Below are 24,198 nucleotides of genomic sequence, written 5' to 3'. Positions count from 1 at the left end.
ATGATCTCGTGGGTGTTCACACGCCGATGCAGCTAAACGGTATCACTATCGCTGGCATTAACCATTGTAAACACGGTCTGCAATTCATGAAATCGTCGGCTATGCTGTAGTCCACTAGTATAACTCTGTATGATACTACGAGAGAACTGGGATCTCTAAATACTCTAGCTAGATGTAGCAGTAGGTAATCAATGTTAACCTTTTGGGATGGATAATACCCGAGAAAACTAGTTCTTCCGGTACTATTCCGGGACCAAAGAGTTCAGGGATGGCCAATATGATCGGATCATCGGACCATGTGCTTGAAGCCCATGAATCTGTAAGATCAGGGATTTGCAACCAGACCACAGTATTTGCTCCCCTTGTGTTGAGGAGGGTTATTCATACGACTTCCTCCCGGTACTAGATTAGTAGATAGCCGTTGCGCATCCCACTAAGAATGCCCTCGCGCCGATCTTAGAAAAGAAATTTATAGCGATCCTTGGGGTTTTTATTTTACTGACATACTTATTAGTTAAGGGTATGCAATAATAGATAAGTGCTGGTCACCAGCTTACAGCTGAGTAGAAACTGGTTTGTGAATAGGGTGCCAGCTATTGGTGAGGAAACGAATTTAATTATGCAGAACACTCGACCTGGTATGGCACGTAACTGCTGAATATTTGACGAAATTACAACGAGAAATGGACGTGCAACACGATATGCATGGACGATTACATAGATTAGGACTATTAGGAGTAATTTTTGGAATATGAATAAAATTTAAACTGAAACTTGCATGATATTAATTGACACTGGTGGGATTTTCAGAGAAACATTTCGTGGAAATATGACGGCAGACATTTAGCAAATAACACCTTACCTATGGGGAGTATCAGTAGGTCAATGAAAATATGTATATACGAGTATGTGATTGGGTTTTTATAGCGTAAGTTTTATTTCCCAATAGATCACAACGGGGAAATTTATGATTGAATGTACAATTGTACATAAACGCTTCCCTGTAAAATAAATCACGACAATTGTGTTTCCCGACATAAAGTTTCTTAACAAAAGTTTATCTGGTAGTCTTCAATGTGCATTTTTAAATTGATTAATTGTTTCCTTTTACGAAAACCATAGAATGGTTAGGCATATCTAACTAAATTCAATATGTCCGTAAGTAAGCAGAATCAGAATCATTTATTGCGTTGCGAACCATGGTACATGTAGTTATTGCAATTAAATTAGAGAAATACATGGCACCCTTGTAGGGTATCACAAGTATAAGTACGTTGTAGTATCTATAGCTAAACACTAAAAGAGAAGTTGGTATTACAAACAGGAACATAAATGAGATTCGGGATGCTGCCGGAAGAGGATGTGGCGGTGATTGCCCCCACTTGCCATCTGCCACCAACCAGACCACACAACAAAGATCTCCCTCCATTCAACTCCTCCCTACAAACAGGGACCATTATAATGTAGCCACGGTAAGTATGAATGGTGATGATTATGAGAGATAGAGCTAACATTCAGTTGGCGGACAATAATATAACGGGTACTTACGAGGGCGGAAATTGGTGGATGGTTGATGACAATGTGATAAATTGACAATGGCAGAAGAGTGTGAAAATTTCGGAATAAACATTTAACAGTAACACAAAAACGAAATGAGTCGACTCCACAAGTCGGTCTTATTCAAGAAATACATATTTAGGTACGTCACAGAGCAATTGGGGTGGTTAATCACGACATTACAAAGCAATAGAATTCGTAATACTACCTATTTTATGTTTTATAACTATTACCGTCATAGTGATCTAAAATCATTCAGTCATTTTTCACAATGTAAACAAATAAAACCACACTCGATAACATGAATTGAGATAAAGGTATTATGTCAATGGCTGAATTAAGGCAGATATATTTTTAATTGCCGTAATCATATTTGCTTTCGAAAATTAGTAAGCATTTTAGTTCTTGTTTGTGACTTTATAATGAAATTGCCTGATTTACTTAAGTTACGTGGTTGTGTATTCATATTATAACAATAACGAGCTGCAAAATGGCATGGATACATTATAAAATAAAAATAAAACATTCATTCCAGCAATTATGGGGCTTATTGTGACTCAACTTTAAGAACAGAATAATGATTAACATTTAACATGTAATTTCACACCATGATGATTTCTACAATGCCACACGTATCACGTATACCATTCCATGTTACAAGCTTTAAAATCTATAACAATAAAAATAAGAGCTATACTTATTATAAATGTCTAGATATGAAATTTTGTTCTCCTTTTATGGACTTTGCGTATATATATATATATGCCTTACATATGATGGGGCGTATAGAGGAGCGGCCGAGTTCACACATGCATAGTTATTAATGCATACACTATTATGAGCGTACACGTCTAAACTAAACATTACGGGCACCGCACCTATCCACACCTCGATACTTAAACAATTTCATTTCTAGGCCAATAGAGAACTTCACAGAAAGTTTTTGTTTCGACATTTTTCTTCTATTGAATCACCGTCACACTTGTTACTAAAGGTAATTGTAACTACTCTCGTGCATATTTTACCGCGTTTGCATGGAAAAATAGTCCGCTCCTTATTTGTATCGGTTTTTGTGAAAGTGACAGTTAAGTTCGCAATCTTAACTCTTGCAACTAAGATAGCGAACTACACCATATTGGGATATAGTCCATATAGCTTTCTCCGATTAAACTTTAGTGTTATTATGATTTAAACAGACCATAAAAAAGACATCGAGATCTGGTTAAACGATTCGTATAAATATTGTAATAGATTTACATGAAGTAACTCTTTCAAAAATAATCTAGTTGCTCACTCACTTGGAGAAAAGCTAATTTTTATGATGAACATTTAGATATCATAGTAAATTTGCATAGCCCAGATGAAACCGTTGAGTTAATCAGTGCGGTCACACACGATGCTCCCCATAACCACGCTAAACTAACAGTAACCAGTAAAAGTGGAAAATTTGGTATCTATGCAAAATTAAGGGCATTTGAGAGAACGGTGTTAAAGCAGTATCTAGATTAATGACTAGATGACAGAAGAATGGACGATAGACATAAAAATACAAAGGGATTCTCATGAGTGATTATCATGTACTACATAACATGTGTGAGGGATGAGTAGATAAATGTAAAGATGAAATTACAGCAACAGAAGATGGCTGTCACGCGAATGCACAAGGACATCTAGTTTTAAAGAGAAATGGCGACTTTGGCGACATATTGATTGACATGTCACACTTTGGCCAAATATAATCAGAGGTGTTACTCTATACCACGCAGCAGTGGCAGCATGGTTCCATTTATATCACCTGTCACTATGCCCGTCACTTTTGCACTTACATACTTGTTAGAACGTGACAGGCATGGTGACAAATGATAAAAAGCCGACCATCTTAGCCCTACTGGTGAAGAGTAAAACAAATGATAAAAAATTATTGATCGAAGCGTTAGCGACGGTCTCCGTTTTAACGCGGGCAAAATGCTTTCATATGTCCGGATCGCAACAGGTCGCAATTCTCAACCGATTCTTGTGAAATTATGTAAGCGGGTTCGGGAGTTAGATATTTTTTCTGTCATAGTACTTAAGCGCCGATAGGGTCTGTGGCACTTACGACCATTGCGAGTTCACTGTGATAATGACTCAAGACTCTCATAATCATAACTTATCGCGAGGTCTACAGCTCACCGAGGCACTAGTTAGGTAAAACCTGAATGACGCCATAATCAATAATCATCATTATATAGCTCAAAAGAGCTCCTCTGCTCTTTAGGTGTACATCGGCCGTGCGGGCCCAACGGTTCCTTGCCTTTAGATAAATCGAACCGAACATTCCCGTTTTAAATTGAATAAAAAAGATCAAATAGGTCCGAAAAGTAACGACTACATAATGTATGTAAATACATTAAGAATTTAATTTGGCTTGCTGCACGACTGCAACAATGTACCTAATTATTATTCATTCGCAGACGATAAAGAAATGCCGTAAGAGTCGTGGAATCGATAATTAGAAAGCTGCTCGCATTAAGCCCGAGACTTGTGGAAATCGCTGTCGCTTCCACGAAGTGTATGAGAGCTTACTTCGCTCACACTTTCCCAATTTTGTACAACTTATACTCGAGAGCAATGCACAAGGGGGATTTTATCCAAAATTTCCAGACAAAGAGACCCGTTCTCGTTTCTTGACGAGTGTATAACCACGTATAGAACAAAGAAATGTAGGTACCTGCAGTTTTACATTACGAGTATAATCCGTAACTAAATACGCACAGATACTATTTGGGACTAAAATCATACCGCATACAATTTTTAGACCGAACAATCAGAAAGAATATCAAGCTACCATTAAGAACAAATGGAAGAAAGTTGTAAAAGTGCAGAAACAGGAATCCGGCTCATTTATGACAGTTAATTTTCTTAATTTTAATGCTACCTATTACGAGTGAGAAAGTGTAAAACGTTAATAAGTTATGTATTTCTTCTTGTATTAGTTATGACAATTAGACTATGGCAAGACCACGCCGCGCAACATATAACTTCTTACCTTTATTGTAAAATTTATTTTACAAATTACTGTTACGTTATGTTTTTCTCTTATTCGTCAAATTTGCCGATGCCGGCTTAGTCAGAGGAAACTCCTTGCTAATGACTCATTATTATTACCGGTCCATGCAACATGTGGCGTAAGCTAATTCATAAATTTAGGTGATAAAGTAAACGTTTGCATTTGACAGCCTAATTGCAATAATTGATAACCTTGTCACATTTTTGTCACTTTGAACTAAGATAAAAAGTGACAAAACAATATCAAGCAGACAGATTTAACTCAATGTTTTCCTTTCTGTTACCAAAAGTTAAGAACATTGGGGATATGCTGTTCAATGTTGAAATGTCGACATATAAATACTTTGAAGCGTGACTGTTACACCAAAGCTAATTTCCTTATCATGCCGCGAAGAATTTCCTTTTTAAACACTTTTCTAACCGTTAAAAATTGTACTTTCTCTAGACTAACAAGGAAGCCATTGCTCAACGAACTCTTCCTGTGATAATCTACCTATCTGTATCCGTCCAATCACGAACTATAAACCTAAAGCTGGCCATACACACTAGGGTACGCCTGCGCAGTTTTATCAACTGCACAGTTAATGCGGAGCGTGTGTGGCAGTCGACTATGCAGTTTCCTACACAGCTTTACCTGTGCAGTTGAACTGTACAGGCAAAACTGCGCAGGCATACCCTACTGTGTATGGCCAGCTCAATACAAAGTTATATTTTTCACTTCGCTTTAATACACATTGGTGCAAAGAACTTTTAACCTTCCTTATGGCTATGTATCATTATTTCCGCTAACGGATGAACTTTTAATTTCTCAATTAAAAAAATCGTACCATAAAAATTCTACCTGATTAAGTGATTTTTTAAAAGAAAATCCACAATTCAAAGTTTTAGATTTCCAGCTTAAACGTATTTCATTCATGTCTCATACGTTTCATAACAACACATGTTTTATTTTATCCACGTCGCATATTGCGTGTAAAAAGAAGTACAAGCAACCTCAACAAAGTTTCTTTTCTCCGGTCACGTCGAACGATAAATGTTATTGAAAAAATAACAATCCTTCTCGATAAGCAAGTTCTAAGAAAGCTTATTGATGTTTGAAGTTTAATACAATGATACGAATGATATTTACGGTGGAGTGATTTCGCAAAATATGGACGGACATTCTTAAACGTAACGTCGTCGAGACCTCGTTGCTTAATTTCCTTCCCTATAAGGCAGTAGATTGATCAACTAGTCTGTGTAAATTACTATAAGATATCATTTTATTAAGTGCCAGCATGCAAGTTGGTTTGAGTGTTTTGGTTCTTCTGGACTACCACTGCTCTGGAAAGGAGCCCGACAAGTTATTCTCAATAGGCGAAAATAGTTCGTAGATTATTGTCGAAAAGAGTCATAAGTGGTGTGAATAGTATTGGAATTATATGACAGTTAGATACCTAATTGGATAGACTACTGTATAAACATACGACACTCTGTTTAAAGAGTCTGTTTATTCCAGAAACTATGGAGTGTGATATTAAAAGGAGTGAAATCTCTTATGTAGAACTGTTGCAAAAGTGTCCAGCTGTCAGCTATAAATAATAGTTCCAAAATCCTCCAGAGTAGCGCTAGAGTAGCTAAGAACCTAGGCGTTATTGACGGAGTGAAGTAGGTACGCTGTCTATGATTAGATTTTTTTTCAAGTATTCTAGGTATTGTCGCCACCTATTTAAGGTTTTTTTGATGACACTTTTTGGTACATGAAGATTTCATTCCTTACCTCCGCCTTCCATACAAGAAACGCTGGAAAATGTTATCTTATAGACATAACTATCAAATAGAACGACGTTATTACAATAATTCAACGACTATGATGACAGATTGACTAAGAATGATAGATGAAAAAATTCAATGCAAACAGGTTGTACGTTTACTTTTTCAATGATAAATACCGACTACCGAGTCGGCAGCAAAAACTACACACCATAGGCAAGTATTTCCGTTGGCTATTAAGTAAGGTGAGAACATAGATAAGGATTCTTATTACAGTTTTATTTGACGTTCATAAGCGAAATGTAATATGCCTACTTGGAAAATAAACTAAGTATCTTTATCTTCATCAAGGTACTGTGCATACTCGTATGCAGCACTATTTTACTTCAAAATATCTAAAATAAAAAGTTTAAAGTAAGAGACTGTGCCATGTGCCATACGTATTCGACTTGGAGTCAATTCGTTTGAATGTCTTTTGATGGTCAAAGTATTTGATACATATCCCAGAAGGTTATTATAATATATCTACGGTCTGACTGCTGGTAATGACTGGCTGTGCATTAAAATGGTGCTGTTAAAACACCCACAGACGAGATAGCTGAATACAATCGGCATTATTGTAAAAAAAGAGCTTATTCAGACATCCCGAAAAAAAGGTAGAGCTGCTGAAAAGGATTGAACCTTTTTGCACACCGCAAAAACTGCATAATCATTAAACCGTGATTTTAACACTATATTTAATTTGTCGGCGCCTATTGAAGAATCGAGGTATGTAAATCGGGTCCCAATAAGAATGTAGAACAGGGGTATGTTATGGGTATCGGCAACTTGCGGTACAAAAGGTAATTGTCATTATTTACACGTCTTGCATGTTGGGAATGTTCTCACGTGCTAACGTTACTTTCAAAAAACATGCAGCTGTGCCAAAACAACTTTAGCGATGTGTGAAAAACGTAAACTAACCATTTTTTGCTTGAGACTTCCTTGGGTCCGATTCGGTTGGGTGAGGTTTACAGAGCATCGATTTTATTTAAATCGATGTTCCAGAGACATAGGTATGCATATTATACATATTTGTCCTAGCTACAAGATTATTCCTGCTAATTGTGTATGAGCTCTTGTTATTGTAAAAAAATATGTATTAGGTAGATATCTAGTTTGATTTTCAGATTGATCTGGAAATTAAAATTATCTGTGGGTTCATGTGGTTCCTGGCACTACAATTATAGTTGATGTGTAAATTGTGTAACCAGTGTGACCACTTCCTTGCTCTGCTCTGGTGGCCAAAAACAGATCACACTTTTATCAGAATGACCCCTTATCTAATTATTTTGTTTGTTATGTATTACTTTGTTCCGTGTCTTTTACGCATAAGGTGAGGAATAAAACGTATTTAGTTTGATTAAGCATTGCTTGCAGCTTCAATCGGAATGTGTTACCTACTCGCTAAAGTAGCTAACAATTACTATAAACACATTAACATCGCAAGGTAAGCAAGTAACATCTACACATAACTATAGCTATATAGCAACTACATATAGATTGCGTGTGTGGTGTAAATCATCACACATCTTATACGCGGATATCTGTTAGTAAACAGCCCGTACCTCTTAAGTATATGCGTTATGTTCTTCACATCGCAAGCCGAGCTAGGAGAGTCCTTGGAATCGGATGAACTAGTTAGACCTTTTGTATGATGCTGTAAAATTTTGGTTATTCAAACATGAAATTAATCATTATCTACTGGAGTAGATTCTACTCCAATTCTTATTATCCAAGTACTTTTTTAATAAAGTTTAATTTGGAAAATTTACCTGGGATACCCGACCATTTTGCCAGAATCGATAAATTCTTCAATTTTTCCTTTATACTAAGAACTGTAGTTTTTTGCTATTAGTTGTTGCAGTAATGTAAGTAGTAGTTGTTGTTGTATAAATTGTATCCTTGTTTTTATTTTTATATTAATTTTTGTATTACCTAGGATACTAAAAATGCAAATCGAAATCTATCGATAACAAGCGGCCCGCTTCGTAGAAAATTAATTAATTGATGTCTCAACAATCTCACCATACACTGGCTGGTAAAGTGGTAAGATTAGATTAGAAGACACAACTCGGACAGTTCACTTATGATCGCGCTAAAATTGGAATATACGGCCAGTATAAAAATAAATAAATCATGTCATTACATGTCATGTTTTTGTTTAAAATGCTTAAAGGTATTATTAATTGTCCTAATCTCTTAAGTTTAATTACTTTCAGTTGTCCGCATCTCCCCTTACGCCCTCGATCGCTGTTTCATATCAGTTTTTGTGTGAAGAACTATTCCAGACATACTTTTTTCAGACGAGTTCCGAGTTACTATAATAAACATTTATACGATGTAGATTGCTTTCAAAGTTCATTGGCTAGTCTAAAAAATATAGTTAAACATAAGTTGTTTTAGTACCCATGTACTTATATATTTATGTTGTATGCAGTTCATTTTCCATCTGTACATTTGATTTATACATTAGATATACTTGTACCTATAAGTACTTATTTCAGTTAACATAATTTATAAGTATGAACCAACAGTACCCCTAGTGTAAATGTAGTCGATAGCGAAACGTGACGTACGCGTTTGCGTTAAGTCTCATTTTGTATGGGTATTTGAACAGCGCGCCAAGCGGGACGTTTTGGAAAGTCAAAAATCTCATACAAAATGACACTTAACGCAAACGCGTACGTCACGTTTCGCTGTCGAAAATATTTACACTAGGGGTACAGGTCTTTTTGTTGCCTTGTTCTTTTGTTGCAGTACATTTGTATTGCCTTTTTAATGTGTTTATATGACTGTTTGGTTTCTGAATAAACTAAAAAAATAAAAATAAGTAAATAAATAATAAATAAATATTATAGGACATTATTACACAATTTGACTAAGTCCCACAGTAAGCCCAATAAGGCTTGTGTTGAGGGTACCTAGACAACGATATATATAATATATAAATATTTATAAATACTATATAAGTATACAACGTAGGATGGCGTAACATTGCTGGTTGCATGTTATTAATACATAGACAGTACAAACAATGCATGTATGCGGTTGCATAAACTGGTTATAGCTGTGTATGACCACAAACGTTTTATCTTAGAGTAGATTTTTATCTTAACTTCGGTAATCATCATAAACGCATTATATAATATAAACGCAATATTTTGCCTCATTAAAGTGAGAAAACTCACTTGAATGAGGCAAAATATTTAACAAAGTAATTTGAAAATATTTTGGCATGTTTGTTGAAGTATCTTTAGCCGCTATCACAAATCTAGCGCGAATTTATTTCATAAATCGACACGTTAAAAACTACCTAAGCGAGATTTTTACACAATAGAATTTTAATTTTGGTTTACTTTAATAGTTTTACTGGTTTTGTACGCTTAGCAAGATAAGATTATTAAGGCTATAAAGGCAATATTAATGCTATTAGATTTCCATGCTATCAGGAAATTGAAATCGATCGGTTTGTGAGAACGAATAAAGTGGGTTTCTCGCATCGCAGTAGGTTCTCGAATGGGAACGTGGGATCTGATTACCTACACCATCTATTCTAAAGTTTGCACAGACCGCAGGTCATTGAAATTTATTTGTGGGGCTTTCTGAAAATCCAGTCCAAAGCGCCGGCACAGCTGTTATTCTCGCATAGCAGATTTTTTTTAGAAATCTTTACTCAAATATTTAGGGCGTTCGCTAGCTAGCGCGGTTGCACGGAGCGGGTGAACGGGTTAACGAAAAATAGTATGAACAACGCTATAACTGGCACAGACGCATGCGACGGATATTACCCGCGCCAGCTAGCAGACGCCCTTAGAGGTTCCAACTTTCAAAGAAAAAGAAAAGGGTCTGCGGCCAAAATGTTTGAGAGCCAGTGAAAAAGCTGAAGGTTCAACGGGCAGAGACGTCTTCATGCAAGAGCAATGTGTATTTAAGTACGGGAACACCACTTTATGTCTAATCTCGACTTGTTTCATCCTTTGTCTGCGATCTCAAGTGGCTTGCATTCAGAGATTTCCAACTGTTTAAAGCCGTTAACGGCTTCAAACAAAAGAATGGCATGTGTTGATGAGATTAAAAGGCGTTCAATGTTATCTAAATTGCAGAATAGAAATGAAAACATCTCAGGAGATCATTAACCGTACATTTTTTAAAGACTTGAAAAAATAAAGTTAAAGACTTACCTTTAGTCCGATGAATAATGAAATACAACAATACAACTTTTTCTCGAAAAAAAAAAGATAAATCCCTGTGAATAAAAGGGCGTACGGTGAAAAACTAAAGTGGGAGTATGAAGTGGCGAGTGATAAGTTATCAGATGCGTCAGGTTTTCACAACAATCGCCATTATCGACTGTTTATCGATAGCAAAAGAGACAAATATCATGTCCAATATTCGGCCGGTTTTATTAATAATCTTAGACTTAACAACAGCTCCTTCAAATGCATGTAAAAGTGTGAAAATAGAATCGGGATGGACGCGAAGAAACAGGTATAACAGACCAACAGCGAGAGCCGAAAATACTACATATTTCATTTCGTACTACATATATAGTCAACAGCAGAATTAGATAAGCGGCCGAGGTGTTCAAAATGAACTTTTTAACTGTTTTTATCACCAAATGTGGACATCGTAGTTATAAACAGCGACTTAAAATATGAAAGTAAAATATGAAAGTGTTTGTTTATTTGTTACACTTTCTCGGTTTATCGATTTTAATAACGTTCGTACAGGCAATTGGCTCAAGCGTATCCAAATTGCTTGAATTGCTGCCTACTCCAAAGTAGATTTCCATTTCAAAATGACCTAAACATTTACTGTTTTACATATAGTTAATAGAAGTGAATAAATAAGTATTTCTTTTTTAGTTGTTGTTGCAACACTGTAAAATGTAAGTTCCTTCAAAAACGTCACTGACACTTCTAGGTCCCGGGTGCAAGCAAGCTAATTTAAACATTAATTAAAAGTGTGAAGGTTACTTTGACAGCATCTGCCATAACACCTATAGTCTTTCCTGACGCTGTGTGGGCACAACTAGTGACGATGACTTTAGGTGTTCTTGGCGTTCAAAAGGTTAAATTTATTTTCCCGCGTGTTTTCTAATGGTTTATTAGAATGATACAGATGAACCGAATAGGGATTGCAATCCGTTCTGGCGGATCCGGTAATCCGGCCGGATCCGGCACTTTTTAGAACCTACCGGATCCGGTAAGATAAAAAAAACGCCTAAATACAGCACACACGACTGTTTTAGATGAGTTAAAGGCGACTGATGGAAGGTATGAGTTAAATAGAACAAAGAACGAATGAAAAAGTTTAGATTTAGTAAGATAAGAAGATATTTAATATGGCGATGATTGAGAACAGAAGAGGATTTCTTTTTCGTTCATGTTGGTGGCACGATACGACGATTAATTAAATAGCTACTGTAATAGAAGGAAAAATTAAAGGATGTGGATGTCAAAGAAGGCATTTGTGATTTAGGCTAAAGAGGAGGTTAATGTTATGTTATGATAGGATATCAAAACTGAACAAAAAACAGGATTAAATCGGCGGTACTCCACCGACTAGAGTTAGGGTCATAAATGTGTAATAGTACATTACAATAGAGGCCGGGAAACGTAGGGTTGCAGGCCAAGTAGATATATACGGTTGAGCGTAGCGAAACCGGATAGAGATACGCGGCCGGCTACCCCGTTTCTCGCCGAGATATGTATAGTGCTTTTCTCAAACTTGCAATTAAAACAAAAAATTGTAGTCAATTTGTTTTGTGGCGACCTACTCGGCTCGCTACTGTATCAGCGGTGTACAAACTTGCGCGCGTAAGTCCGCGCGCCAGCGCGATGCGCCACCGCCGTTGCTTAGCAACGAATATGCACAACAAATCACCATACCAAGCTAACTGAAGCTAGTTGATGGTTGGATGCCAAGAAGTTGTGTCACAATTTGACGTTAAAAAACAAAAGAAGGTTGCTTTACAGTCCTAGTTGTGTAAGGCAGTATGAAATTCCTTTACATATCATCTTCACTCATCGCACCTGATATGTAGTATTTCCGGACCTAATTTGACGTGGATGTCCATGCATGTGAGACAGAATAATAATTTTAATTTAATGTAAGTTAATTAATTATTTTAATGTAGATTTTATTTATATTAAGTAAATTAGATTAGAAATTATTCATTATATTTTAAGCAAAACTATGGATAATTATGTCCGAAATAAACGATTTCATTTCATTTCATGTCATCATTTCATAGCAAGTTTGAGAAAATGAATATTACTGTATAATGATCTTTAGTTTGATGCTGATTATCAATGATCGGTGGCCGGTAGCACTTTTTAGACGAATATTTTTACATGGATATGATTCTATTTAAATTTCGTACACAAATGATTTAAAATAGTATGCAGATTTTTTATAAACAAATTATTCTTTTATTACGAATTTGTTAGACTCTTCGCCCTCGCCCTCACAACGAGAATGAAGCACATGGCCTGGATAATTTAAGTGGGCCGGCGCGCATTTGCGTGGCGGTAGTTTAAATTCGTAAATTGCAGTCAGCATGTCCGCCGCAGCCTCGACTGCAGTGCAACGGGCTAATAAACTGCCGTCCTTTATACATTTTAAAACTACCTAATATATATATCATTTATTTTCGTTATTTTGGGCACCGGGTGTCGCAGAGTGGGTTGTTATTGTTAATAAGGCGCTGTTACTGACATTCGTTTTTTCATTACTGAATGGCTTAAGTAAGTACGTACCTATATATTGTGTCATTAAAGACGACGCGTGCCTTGACTCATATTGTCATATTATTAAAGGTTAAATTTGACAAATTTGCGCGTCCTCGTGGATGACACGAACTATTCACTAAAGAGATTCACATCACAGATACTAACTTTCGTATCTATCGATGATTCTTGCGGATAACTAATAAAAAGTAAAAATAACTAGGAAGATTTCTCAGAACAAAGGGAATTACGCAAGCCATAAGAAATGTTGAATGTAAATTATTGAACGGGAAACCCACACGAATCATAAATTGAATCTCCTCCGTTCCCCGGCATTAATAGATTAAAACAATGCGATCTGTCGCAGTGTTCTGACTTCTGTTGTGTTGTGATGCATTTTATTGGAACCAAATTGAATAATATCAAATACATTAGTGACAAAGTTGTGTGACGATTAGATATATTCAATCTATTGCTAGGTATAGCCCGGGAGGAATCTCGCAAGAGAATTTGGGCTAAAGTCTCTATGCTAGCCCAATGCAGACTCGGGATTTCCCACAGACCTTTGAACCTTCGCAAGTTCGCAGATTTAATAGCAGGTTTCCCCAGGATATTTTCTTTACCGAAGAGTAAGTGATAAACATTTAACAATGATAAAGCGTATACAAATGAGTCATAGATCTAAACTATTTACTTATACTAGCCCGATTTTTTTTTTTTTTTCATTTTAATTTATTATGAAACAAACAGTCATTCATTAACATTAATCAGTCAGTAGATTAAGCAGCAGTAAATATACCTATAGTTTCCTTAATAACATATCAAAATACCTAGCTAAACACAGTAGGTTACCGAAGGATATAAAAAGTACTCACGGCACAAGGACAAAGCTGTAATGGAAACCTAGTAATTTAATATAAATATAGCATTTCTAGTTTCACTTAGGAAGTGAATGCTCTGAGATGGTTGACTGACTCGCTGTTACGACACGAGCACATGACAATAGTCAGTATAGTAACGCTAGTGCAATATTTAAGTGCAAAGGTTGCCCCACCTTTAACCACTGCGTTACAATTGTTACAAACGATGACATACTTATTAGCATTGTCATATACTCATATCTTGGAGGCTTGTTGTTAAATCCTCCAAGACTCATATAATTGTCGTGCTCTGAATAGTTGCGATAGATTATAACACTATGCTATATTGTTTGAAATCAAGACTTTGTGAACTCGTAATTTTACCCGTCCCGACTCTTAGGGAATGTATGTATGAAATGTATGCGCCAAAACAACTGAGCCAATTATGGTGAAAAGGGCATAAATCGACGTTTTTATGACGAATAATACATAATAGATGGCTCACGTCATGACATATTGACACATTGTAATTAGTAGATACTTATAATATTAATATATAACAATAAATAAATATTATAGGACAATGTTTACACAAATTGACTAAGTCCCACGGTAAGCTCAATAAGGCTTGTGTTGTGGGTACTTAGACAACGATATAAATACTCGTAATATATAAATACTTAAATACATAGAAAATACCGACGATTCGAAATCAAATATTCGTGCTCGTCACACAAATATATGGCCTTACCAGGATTTGAACCCAGGGTCATCGGCTTCATAGGCAGGGTCACTAGTCACTACCCACTAGGCCAGACATTGTCGTCATAATCGACATCGCTGACAGTAGTGTGGAAAAGAATGTCTTTGAGACTGGCATTGGCGTTGTTAGCAATACTTCGTATTTGCCTCGCTTAAATTATATATTCTTTTGCGTGCGCTGCCGGCCTTTAAGATAGGAATACGGCACGCTCTTTTCTTAAAGGTATGAAGGTCGTAGGGGTCCGAAATTCCGAATACAATAAACCGAAGGCGACAGTTCATTCCAGTTTAGTAGTGGAAGGCAAGGCAGGAAGTTTGTGGAGAAATGCAGAGTTGAGGAGTGCCAACCATCAAAGTGGTGAAGCTGGAAATTTTGTCGCGTAGTGCGATGGCGGAAAAGCTAGAGTAGGTACCTAAACGTTGTGTAGTCTGCAGCAGAAGTGACTAAATACGCGAGATGTTCAAAATGAATACGACTTTGTTGATAAAAGAATAAGGTGCATTTTGGACATCCGTATTGTAACCAAATTGTAACATTGTACAGCCATCGTCGTAGTCGTACCTACCAAAATCAGATCTGTAAAGAATACAGATAATCGTTAATGTGTCGACTTTTGGTATTAGATCATGTGCAACGACTGTCTGTCTACGTAAACGATATTGATATGCAATGTTTGTACACACAGCTGTCACGGACGGAGTGATGACGCAACTCGACACAGTTCCACTTTGTGTAGTCCACTGACTGCACACTACTAATTCTTATATGCTTTAGTATACTACACTTACTACTCTTACTAGCAGTCACACTATAAATAGAGATCGGCCGAATATTCGGTAATTAGGTATTCGGTATTCGACATATTCGGCAAGTTTTCCAATGTTCGTATCCGACCGAATAATTCGGTTAAAGGTGCCGAATATTCGGCAAATAAGTTTATTATGTTTTTTTGTTATTTTGCGTTCCATCTCTTTCATCAGGTTACATTTTCCCATTGTCATTATTCATGTATGTTTTGAGCATTTTTTTTTGCGAGTCCCTAGTCCTTCGACCAGTTTGTTTTGAGGGAATTATCTAAAAAGTAATTCATCTCTAGCTGCTAATGTAATTGAAGTGTTTTCAAATGGTTATTAAAATTGTACAGATGAACCGATTAATTCGGCCGAATATTCGGTTCGGTAAGATCTGAACCGAACATACGGCCGAATATTCGTATTCGGCAAACCCCATATTCGGCTACTATGAAGGACAATGGAGGACCGTCTTTTATGGTACAGTAGATCCTCGGTAATCTGTACCTACCCTCAATTATCCGAATATTTTATCTGAACTCTCAATAACCCATGCGAACGTTTTTCAGGTGTTTTATAATAATAACTAATAAAATAATTTACTTGATTTCGCCCAAAAAATCCACATTTTGATTATTCGAACTAGTTTCGATCACAAGTAGCTTGATTCGGACGTTCTTCTGTGAGGTCAATGCTGCCAAATCCGTCATAGAGGCAATTCCGTGAATAAGCTTTTTTTAAAATAGTACACTATTAATAATTTCATCGACAAAAATTTTAGGAAGAAACACCTGCTGCTAACACGTATCTGAGAACTCGAACGACCGGTTTGGCCTAGTGGGTAGTGACTAGTGACCCTGCCTACGAAGCTGATGGTCCCGGGTTCAAATCCTGGTAAGGGCATTTATTCGTGTGATGAGCATGGATATTTGTTCCTGAGTCATGGGTGTTTTCTATGTATTTAAGTATTTATAAATATTTATATATTATATATATCGTTGTCTAGGTACCCTCAACACAAGCCTTATTGAGCTTACTGTGGGACTTAGTAAATTTATGTAATAATGTCGTATAATATTTATTTAGTTATCTGCCTCACTATCACTCCAATATGCAAGAGTGATAGAGAGGCAGATAACGATATTTCGACTTTCGCAGTAGATCCTCGGTTCTTCTGAATTAGTATAGTCAAGTTAACGAAAAGTATGGAAGTAAGTCGTGTAGTCGTGCTTTTTTTGGATTGGTTAGATGGCGCAACTAGATTATTTCCCCCGAGTTGCACCGTTTCTATTATGTACGGAAGACCGTTAAATTTTAGGTATAAACTATAAAGTTCCGTAATTTTGGAGTAAATTAAAAGCTATTGGGTTCAAGCTAAGTAGTGTATAGAGAACACCTTGATGCATAGTATATCTTAATTAAAAAGATGTGCAATGTATGATACCCTAAAAAAAATTTTTTTTTCGATTGCGGCTCGAGGATAAGTCAGTCGGTTGGTGCAATCTCAAGTTAAGCTTTTTAAAGCATTATAAACATTCAGTTAACTTTGCACGCCTGGGCAAATTATGGAACATGTATTTTTAATTATTTTGTACATTGTACTTCGGGGGAAATTAAGAGAGACGTGAAATTTTTAAAAACGGTACTTATCTAAAGACACTACATTTGCACTAAATAAAAAATAGATTTTTTTTACCGGAAGTTTGTCAAAAAGTAAATAGAATTAATCGCAACGAACTGCAAGCGAAGGTGGTTGCCGCACACGGCGCGGGGCGCGCGGGGCGGGGAGATAGCGCAGCGCACAGCTAGGGTTTGCAATATCCGACAATTTTTCGGATCCGGATACATAGAAATAGGATATCAAGAACGACTGTCAAACTTCAAAAGTGCGACCAAAAATGAAATGCAAGTTTGTGCGTAAATTGTCTATGTGAGATCAAAAATAGTGATGTCATGTTACAAAATATTAATAATCTATCGGTGTTTGACCGCTTTATCGACTACTTATTCAAATGTGTTTGATTGTATAAAAAAATGTTATACGAGTAGGTATGAAGGCGCTTCCCTTAGGGTCATATAGGGCCCAAAAGGTGCCTTTGATGAAACCAGCACCATATTTTAGTATGTTGTTAAGCATGTTATTTTGACAAAAAACCATCGGGAGACAGTTTCTAACGTGGTTAAGTCACCAGTTATGACGTCATCAAAATGGCCGGTGCCGTGTTCAGAATATTGCGTATACCACAGAAAGTATATCACATGTAAGCTTGTGTGGGGTGTCATAAAAAGCAAAATTAAATGCGCTACAATATCGTTTATACATTTGACCTTGTAAGTACCATAGTTTGCGAGAAATTTTAAGTTTTATTTAAATTTTCCCGAAAAAAAATCCGTTTTTTGTTTTCATCAACTTTACTAGTAACTTTACAGGAAAACATTGTATCAAGATATGAATGCTACATTAGTAAGCTATTAAATTCCATTAAAATTTTGAAAATCGGTTTATAAACAAGCAAATTACACTATTTTTGTTTCATACCGGATGACACCACCAAGAGTCGGATGGCTGTTTCAATACAATTTGCAAGGCAAATGATGTTTAAGTAAAGGTAACTTGCTGAACGATATTTATAGTAAAGTAATATTTTCGATAAAAGTATTATTATCAAAATTAAGAATACTGAGATCGTTTTATTGTAATTTACTCCGGATCTAGCTAATTAAAGTTACACACTAATTAAACAAAAATTATTTTTTACGTGTTATTTTGTCCCAGAGCATGCACCTTCGCATGCGCAAAGCATAGTGTATTTAAATCCGTGTTTTACTCACCCACACCCTGTACAGCGTTCTTTGCACTTGCAAGACAATAGCTCCTTGCAGCTGAGACTAGCATCAGGAAAGGTTTTCTACAAAGAGGTGTACGCTGGTCCATCATTTTTCTTTCGCCAAGCCTAGTTGCAAGAATCTAGCATTTGTGGGTCGCTATTCCGGTAAATTGGTCCCAATGTGGGTCTGTTAAGCCCTTTTTATATGCTGTAAGAGAGCATCCTGTTGAAGGAATACACTCGATCGCTCTGTTTTTAGGGTTCCGTAGCCAAATGGCAAAAACCGGAACCCTTATAGATTCGTCATGTCCGTCTGTCTGTCCGATTATTTCCTAAACAAGATCCTCCTCGCAGTATTTACATTACCTATTTGTGTCACTACTGGCTGCCACTACTATATGTAGGGTTTGCAATTAGAATATTGTGATATTCTAATTATTCGAATATCCACCAAAATAATATCCGAATAAACGGATTTAGATAACACAGAAATAACGTTTTTAACTATGTTTTAATCCTTTAATACAATGATGTTATCCCAACCAATTTTAAATGATTACTTGATTATTATAATAGCTAACATAATGTTATCTCTAAAACCGTACTTAATAAGGAGGGTTTATATCTGGATTAGCTGGTGCATAGTTGGAAATACATCCAATGCCTCACCTCGTGTTCATTCGTCATGAAATACTAAGTATGAAAGCAATACTTACTTACTTCACTGGATCAGTGACCCAAAAAGAATCTTGGCCTTTGACACAAGTACAACGTCACTCTGCTCTATTCTGCACCACTCCACGCTAGTTGGATACTCCGAGGGCGTTATAGGGCTACATCGCTCCTATCTTCTCACAGCCCGATTCTCTCCCGTCCACTCCAAGTGACCAAGTCTGCGAAGTCGTGCGGCTATAATCTCGCTAATTATATTGGGTGCCGCAACTAGCTACTCTAGCTTCCTATTTTTCCTACGCTTTCATCTTCTCTATTTTCATCTCTGATACGTCCCAGAATATTCCGCCAGAATTTCGTCTTCTAAACTAAGAACTTGTTCTTTTTTTTCTGATTCAGAGTCCAAGTGTAATACTTACCGATGCCATTCATCAAAATCTAATTATTGTATTATAGACTTGAATCATGGACAGTCTATTGATCAGCTTGGATACTAGAACTCGGTGAAGCGCTGCTGAGCATCTTAGGGCATTTTGGATTCGAACATCTATCTCCTCTTCCCGATTACTTTAGGTAGGTCTTTTCTTTTCGATCTGCGGTGGCAGCATGGTTCTATTTTTATCACTTGTCACTATGCCCTTCATGACAAATGATAAAGAGCCGACCATCTTAGCCCTATTCATTTGGAGATATTCTAGTGGTTGATTATCAGACCAATTTTCTCTCCTTCCTACTCTACTATCCTAGCCTTGGCCTCCAGGTCGCTTTTGTTTTGAGCCTATAGATAGCCCCAAGTCATCAGGATATCCAATGATCTAATGTTTGCATTAAGCAACATTCGCATTCATTGTATAAAGTTACTGCGTGACATGATGTACTTATCAAAATTGATGTGCTGTTAGTATTTGAATTGCTTAAATATATGAAAATACTATATTTAAATGACAAAATTATTCATAAATTTCATTAGAAAATTGTTTCGGTTATAGGTCAATAACCATATTTAACGGATCCGTAATATCCGGATCTTATGACCCGCTATATCCGGATCTTATAGTTGACGGATATCCGGATATTTCGGATATCCGGATCTCAAACCCTACGCGCAGCGATTGTTCCGAGACAGTTTGTTTGACACTTTTGACGGGCAACGAGCACAAATCTTTCTTCTGGCATTAAAACGGAACTATTGTTTTAAACAATCATTGAGTGAACTAAGTAGTCTAACGTTTTCGTAAGTATATGGAAAAACGCGATTTTTCGAATTTAACAAACATTGAGCGTACCTGTATTTAATTTGTTGACTGTCTGTCTGCATACTCAGAAACCTTTTACGAGAGGTATGGGCATTGTGAATGTCATCTCGCTCTGTGTGGTAGGGCACAGCACAGCGGATGTCATTCCAGATCTAGAGCAGAGCCCAACTGGGGAAGTACCTCCACCTTACAGAAAATCGCAGCCAAATAACACTAGACCCTACTCATAGTGTTGTGTTCCTGCCGGTGAGTAAGGTTGCCAGAGCTCAACGAGGGGCGGGAGGGGGTTACGGTCGGCAACGCGCATGTAACTCCTCTGGAGTTGCAGGCGTACATAGGCTACGGATACTGCTTACCATCAGGCGGGCCGTATGCTTGTTTGCCACCGACGTAGTATAAAAGAAAAAAAAACATACTATTTTTGCAGTACGTACATGCCACTACTCGTGCCTCAAGAGCCGTGCTTCGTCGGTGCATCTACGCGCGTTCCTTCTCTTGCCACTAATCACGCGCTTGTCGCTTCTGTGTATTTATTGCTCTACGTTTTTGGTACTTGATTACAAAACTGCATGTTCCGTATAAAAATGCCAATTTTTTATGGGGTGCGAATGTAAACAAAATCAAATGAATATGATTGCATCAATTTCCAATAGTATTAAAATTTCCCCCGAAGTACAACTAGAGTAAAACATGAAAAACTACTTTCCGGGTGTCGCACCCTGGTGCGAATTTGACATTGGATTTAGATATTTTTTCTAATTATATACTCAATTTGCACCGAGTACATTACTTTCCCCAGACCCGCAATGGCCAAAATAGATTTTTTTGTATGTTGTTTTTTTTTTTACCTGTTCCGTAGCTTAAATTAACATAAATAACACGTGCGAATTTAGATATAAGTGCTGTAAAACGTACGCCAAATTGCACCGAGTACACCTTTTTTCTCTTCTTAGTTACAACCATTACATTATTTTCAGCCGATTTCACCCCTTTCCGGGGGGGTGAATTTAGTAACGACTGTATAAAGTTCGATTTTTAGCCCATACAAAACAATCCGTAGTGATTTTATTAGTCCTTAGAATTAGTTCCTGACTTTAGTGAAATTTGAGTTAATTTGACCGTACTAAATGTTTTTGCAATCTGGGGGTAAAGGGACTTTTTCAAATTTAATAACATAATTCATGATTACATACAAATTCTAAAGACCTTGAGTTAAGTAATTTGATTAATTGCATCTAGTTTATTTAACTTCAGCCTTGACATCCTTAACTAGAATACACATTAATTAAGTAATGCAGCCAACAGCTATTTGGAGCTCAGAACATCTTGAGATTTAATTAACTTTTGGATTGGAATTTGATGGAGATAATGGTTGAGGTGATTTTACAAGTGTAGTGTTTATTTAGATGCATGCAATTAAAGCACAGCATGTGAATATAAAGATATATAATTTATGGTAATGGCAATTATGAGTAATGTTAAATATTTAACACACACACACATGCACACACACACACACACACTGATTAAATTTTTTGTGCATTCTTTCATTATTAGATTACATATTAAAATTATTAGATATACTTCTCCCTTAATAATGTTACCTAGTTCTTAATTAACCATATCTTTGGCTGTATGTTACCAGAGTAACTAGCCTTTTTATGTAACTACTTTTTTTAAACTGAATCTGGCTACCACATAACAGGCGTAGCCTAGTGTGGGGCCGCAAGATATCTTTTAAATAAGGTTGTTTCTTTTACATAAACAATTCTTATTCTTATTCATCTTATTTTAATTACCTAATAAAATGCTCATTCACATGCAACAGAATACAAGACAGTTGTTTGTACAGGTATTTTAGTTTCTTTGCCTCTGTTCAGAGATATAAGAAAACTTAAATCCCGAAATATGTTGAGCCTTATACTAGTATTTCATAGAATAGAATAGAATAGTTTATTGCATATCACATTACAAGCATGGATGGAATGGAACATATAGGTATACATGGGACACCCTGTAAGGGCACAGCAATATAAGAGGGCTACAAGTAGGTGATTAAATTACAATTATTTCGCACAGTTCATTAAATTAATATTACACGTACATTCATGCATGATCACTTGATTGTATTATTACATTATTTCCTTACGAATTCGAGAAAGGCACTTTTAGTTGATTTAGGTTACGATTATTTCTTTTTTGTTTTGAGTTGTATCTTTGAATAAATATAAGTTTAAATGTTTCCTAATGAATTTACATGATTCGAATTTGTATATAGACGCAACGGTCAGTATTTCATGTTTAATAAAATAAGGTTTACACAACTCCATTTGATCAATGTTTACTAGAATTCTAATGCACTTTTTTTGCAGAATTAATATTTTTTCAATATCGCAGCTATTTCCCCAAAGGACCAGGCCATATGATATTCGCGAATACGCATATGCGTAATATGCCGCAAGGGATGTCTGTAGGCCTGTAACTAGCTTTAGATGCTGAAGGGCATATATAAAAGACGATGACTTTTTTGACAATTTTAGAATATGGTCTTTCCAGCTCATATTTGAGTCTAATTCTATTCCTAATAGAGTCGCAGAGCTCACGTTATCTAATTTTGAATTATTATATTTAAAGTCTATTGGCAATGATGATTTTTGATGTGGTTTAAATTGGATAATTTTTGTTTTATTTATGTTGAGCTGTAGGTTGTGGGATTGCAACCAATTAGTAATTGTATTTAAGGTTGACTGTAATTTATTCTGAGCTTCTACAGTAGTAGCGCATGGCAATAGTATAGAAATGTCATCTGCAAAAAGCGTGCTATGCTCGTCAAGAATGTCAGTAAGATCATTTATGTAAATAATAAATAGAACACAGCCTAAGACGCTACCTTGAGGGATAGAGCCCTTTATGGGGACTCTATCAGATCTAATGTGCTGTAAGATAAAACTTCAATTCTGTACATAAATTAAACGGGTTCTGAATGATTCGTTCTGAAGAATTATTAATAGGTACAGAAATAGAGAAGATTATATTGTAAAAAATGAAATCCATGTTCATGGTAACATACAAGTGTCCTATCAACCAATTACATATTAGGAAATGAGTCATTAAGTATACTAATACACTAGTTTCCCAAATAAAGGTTAGCATAATGTCGTGTACTTCAAGGTACTTTGCACTCACCTGAAACTTCTCAAAGTGCTCACGCTCAGCGTCCAAACTATTTTTCTTTAGTTGAAGGACTCGGGGCAATGAAAGGGACGCCATGGGTCAGATACATGCGAAGAACTTGGAGCAGGAAATCCAAAACACAATTGTATTTTCAAATTGCAGTGGAAACACGACCGAATAATTAACTACTTATAAGTCGAGACACACAGTACACTTATTAGGTTATTATAAACACTACGTATATTTTGTTAACACTGAGTTTGTATCTATATTTAAATCAGAAACTGTTTTTTTTCGTGTTATTTCGAAGTCAGTATCACACACTTCCTTTTGCGCCGCCACCGTCCGTCCGTACACTATACACACGTCTGTCAAAATTTGGATGATTGAAAAGAAGCCGAACAATACAAAACAATCGTACGAAACGAAACGCAACAGCAGCTAACCACGGACTTAAAAGATTAACCGGATAGGGTACATTGGCCAAAAAGTGTGTCCACATGAGAAATCAAGGTGGGGCGTTGCATCTCTTTCTAATTAGGGTGACTATAAGTTATATGTATCTGGGATATTAGGATAACGTGGAATATATGTATAGTTTGGGCAAGATTTTTTCTCATTTATTTATTTATTTTATATATTTAAACTTTATTGCACACATAAAGAAAAATGTACAAATGGCGAACTTAATGCCAAAAGGCATTCTCTACCAGTCAACCATTGG

The 24,198-nt window shown here is 36.3% G+C and overlaps 1 protein-coding gene across 3 annotated transcripts in view; it reads right to left on the bottom strand.

The window, feature by feature from the left end:
- Positions 1–23,895, bottom strand: part of LOC133524391 (huntingtin-interacting protein 1) — a 54,104-nt gene extending 30,209 nt beyond the window's left edge. The window contains exon 1 of one of the 3 annotated variants that reach the window (XM_061860373.1): positions 23,487–23,895. Coding sequence is in view for 1 of the 3 variants with exons in the window: in XM_061860372.1 (XP_061716356.1) it covers positions 23,487–23,570 (84 nt within the window). In the remaining 2 variants the exon portion in view is untranslated. Of the gene's footprint in view, positions 1–10,580; positions 10,992–23,486 lie in introns of those variants that run through there. The other 2 variants (XM_061860372.1, XM_061860374.1) reach the window with 2 other exon arrangements.
- Between the last annotated feature and the right edge of the window lie 303 nt (positions 23,896–24,198).

This window comes from Cydia pomonella, chromosome 13 (genome assembly GCF_033807575.1).
Source record: "Cydia pomonella isolate Wapato2018A chromosome 13, ilCydPomo1, whole genome shotgun sequence".
Lineage (NCBI taxonomy): Eukaryota > Metazoa > Arthropoda > Insecta > Lepidoptera > Tortricidae > Cydia > Cydia pomonella.
This window is presented reverse-complemented; position numbering and strand designations above follow the sequence as displayed.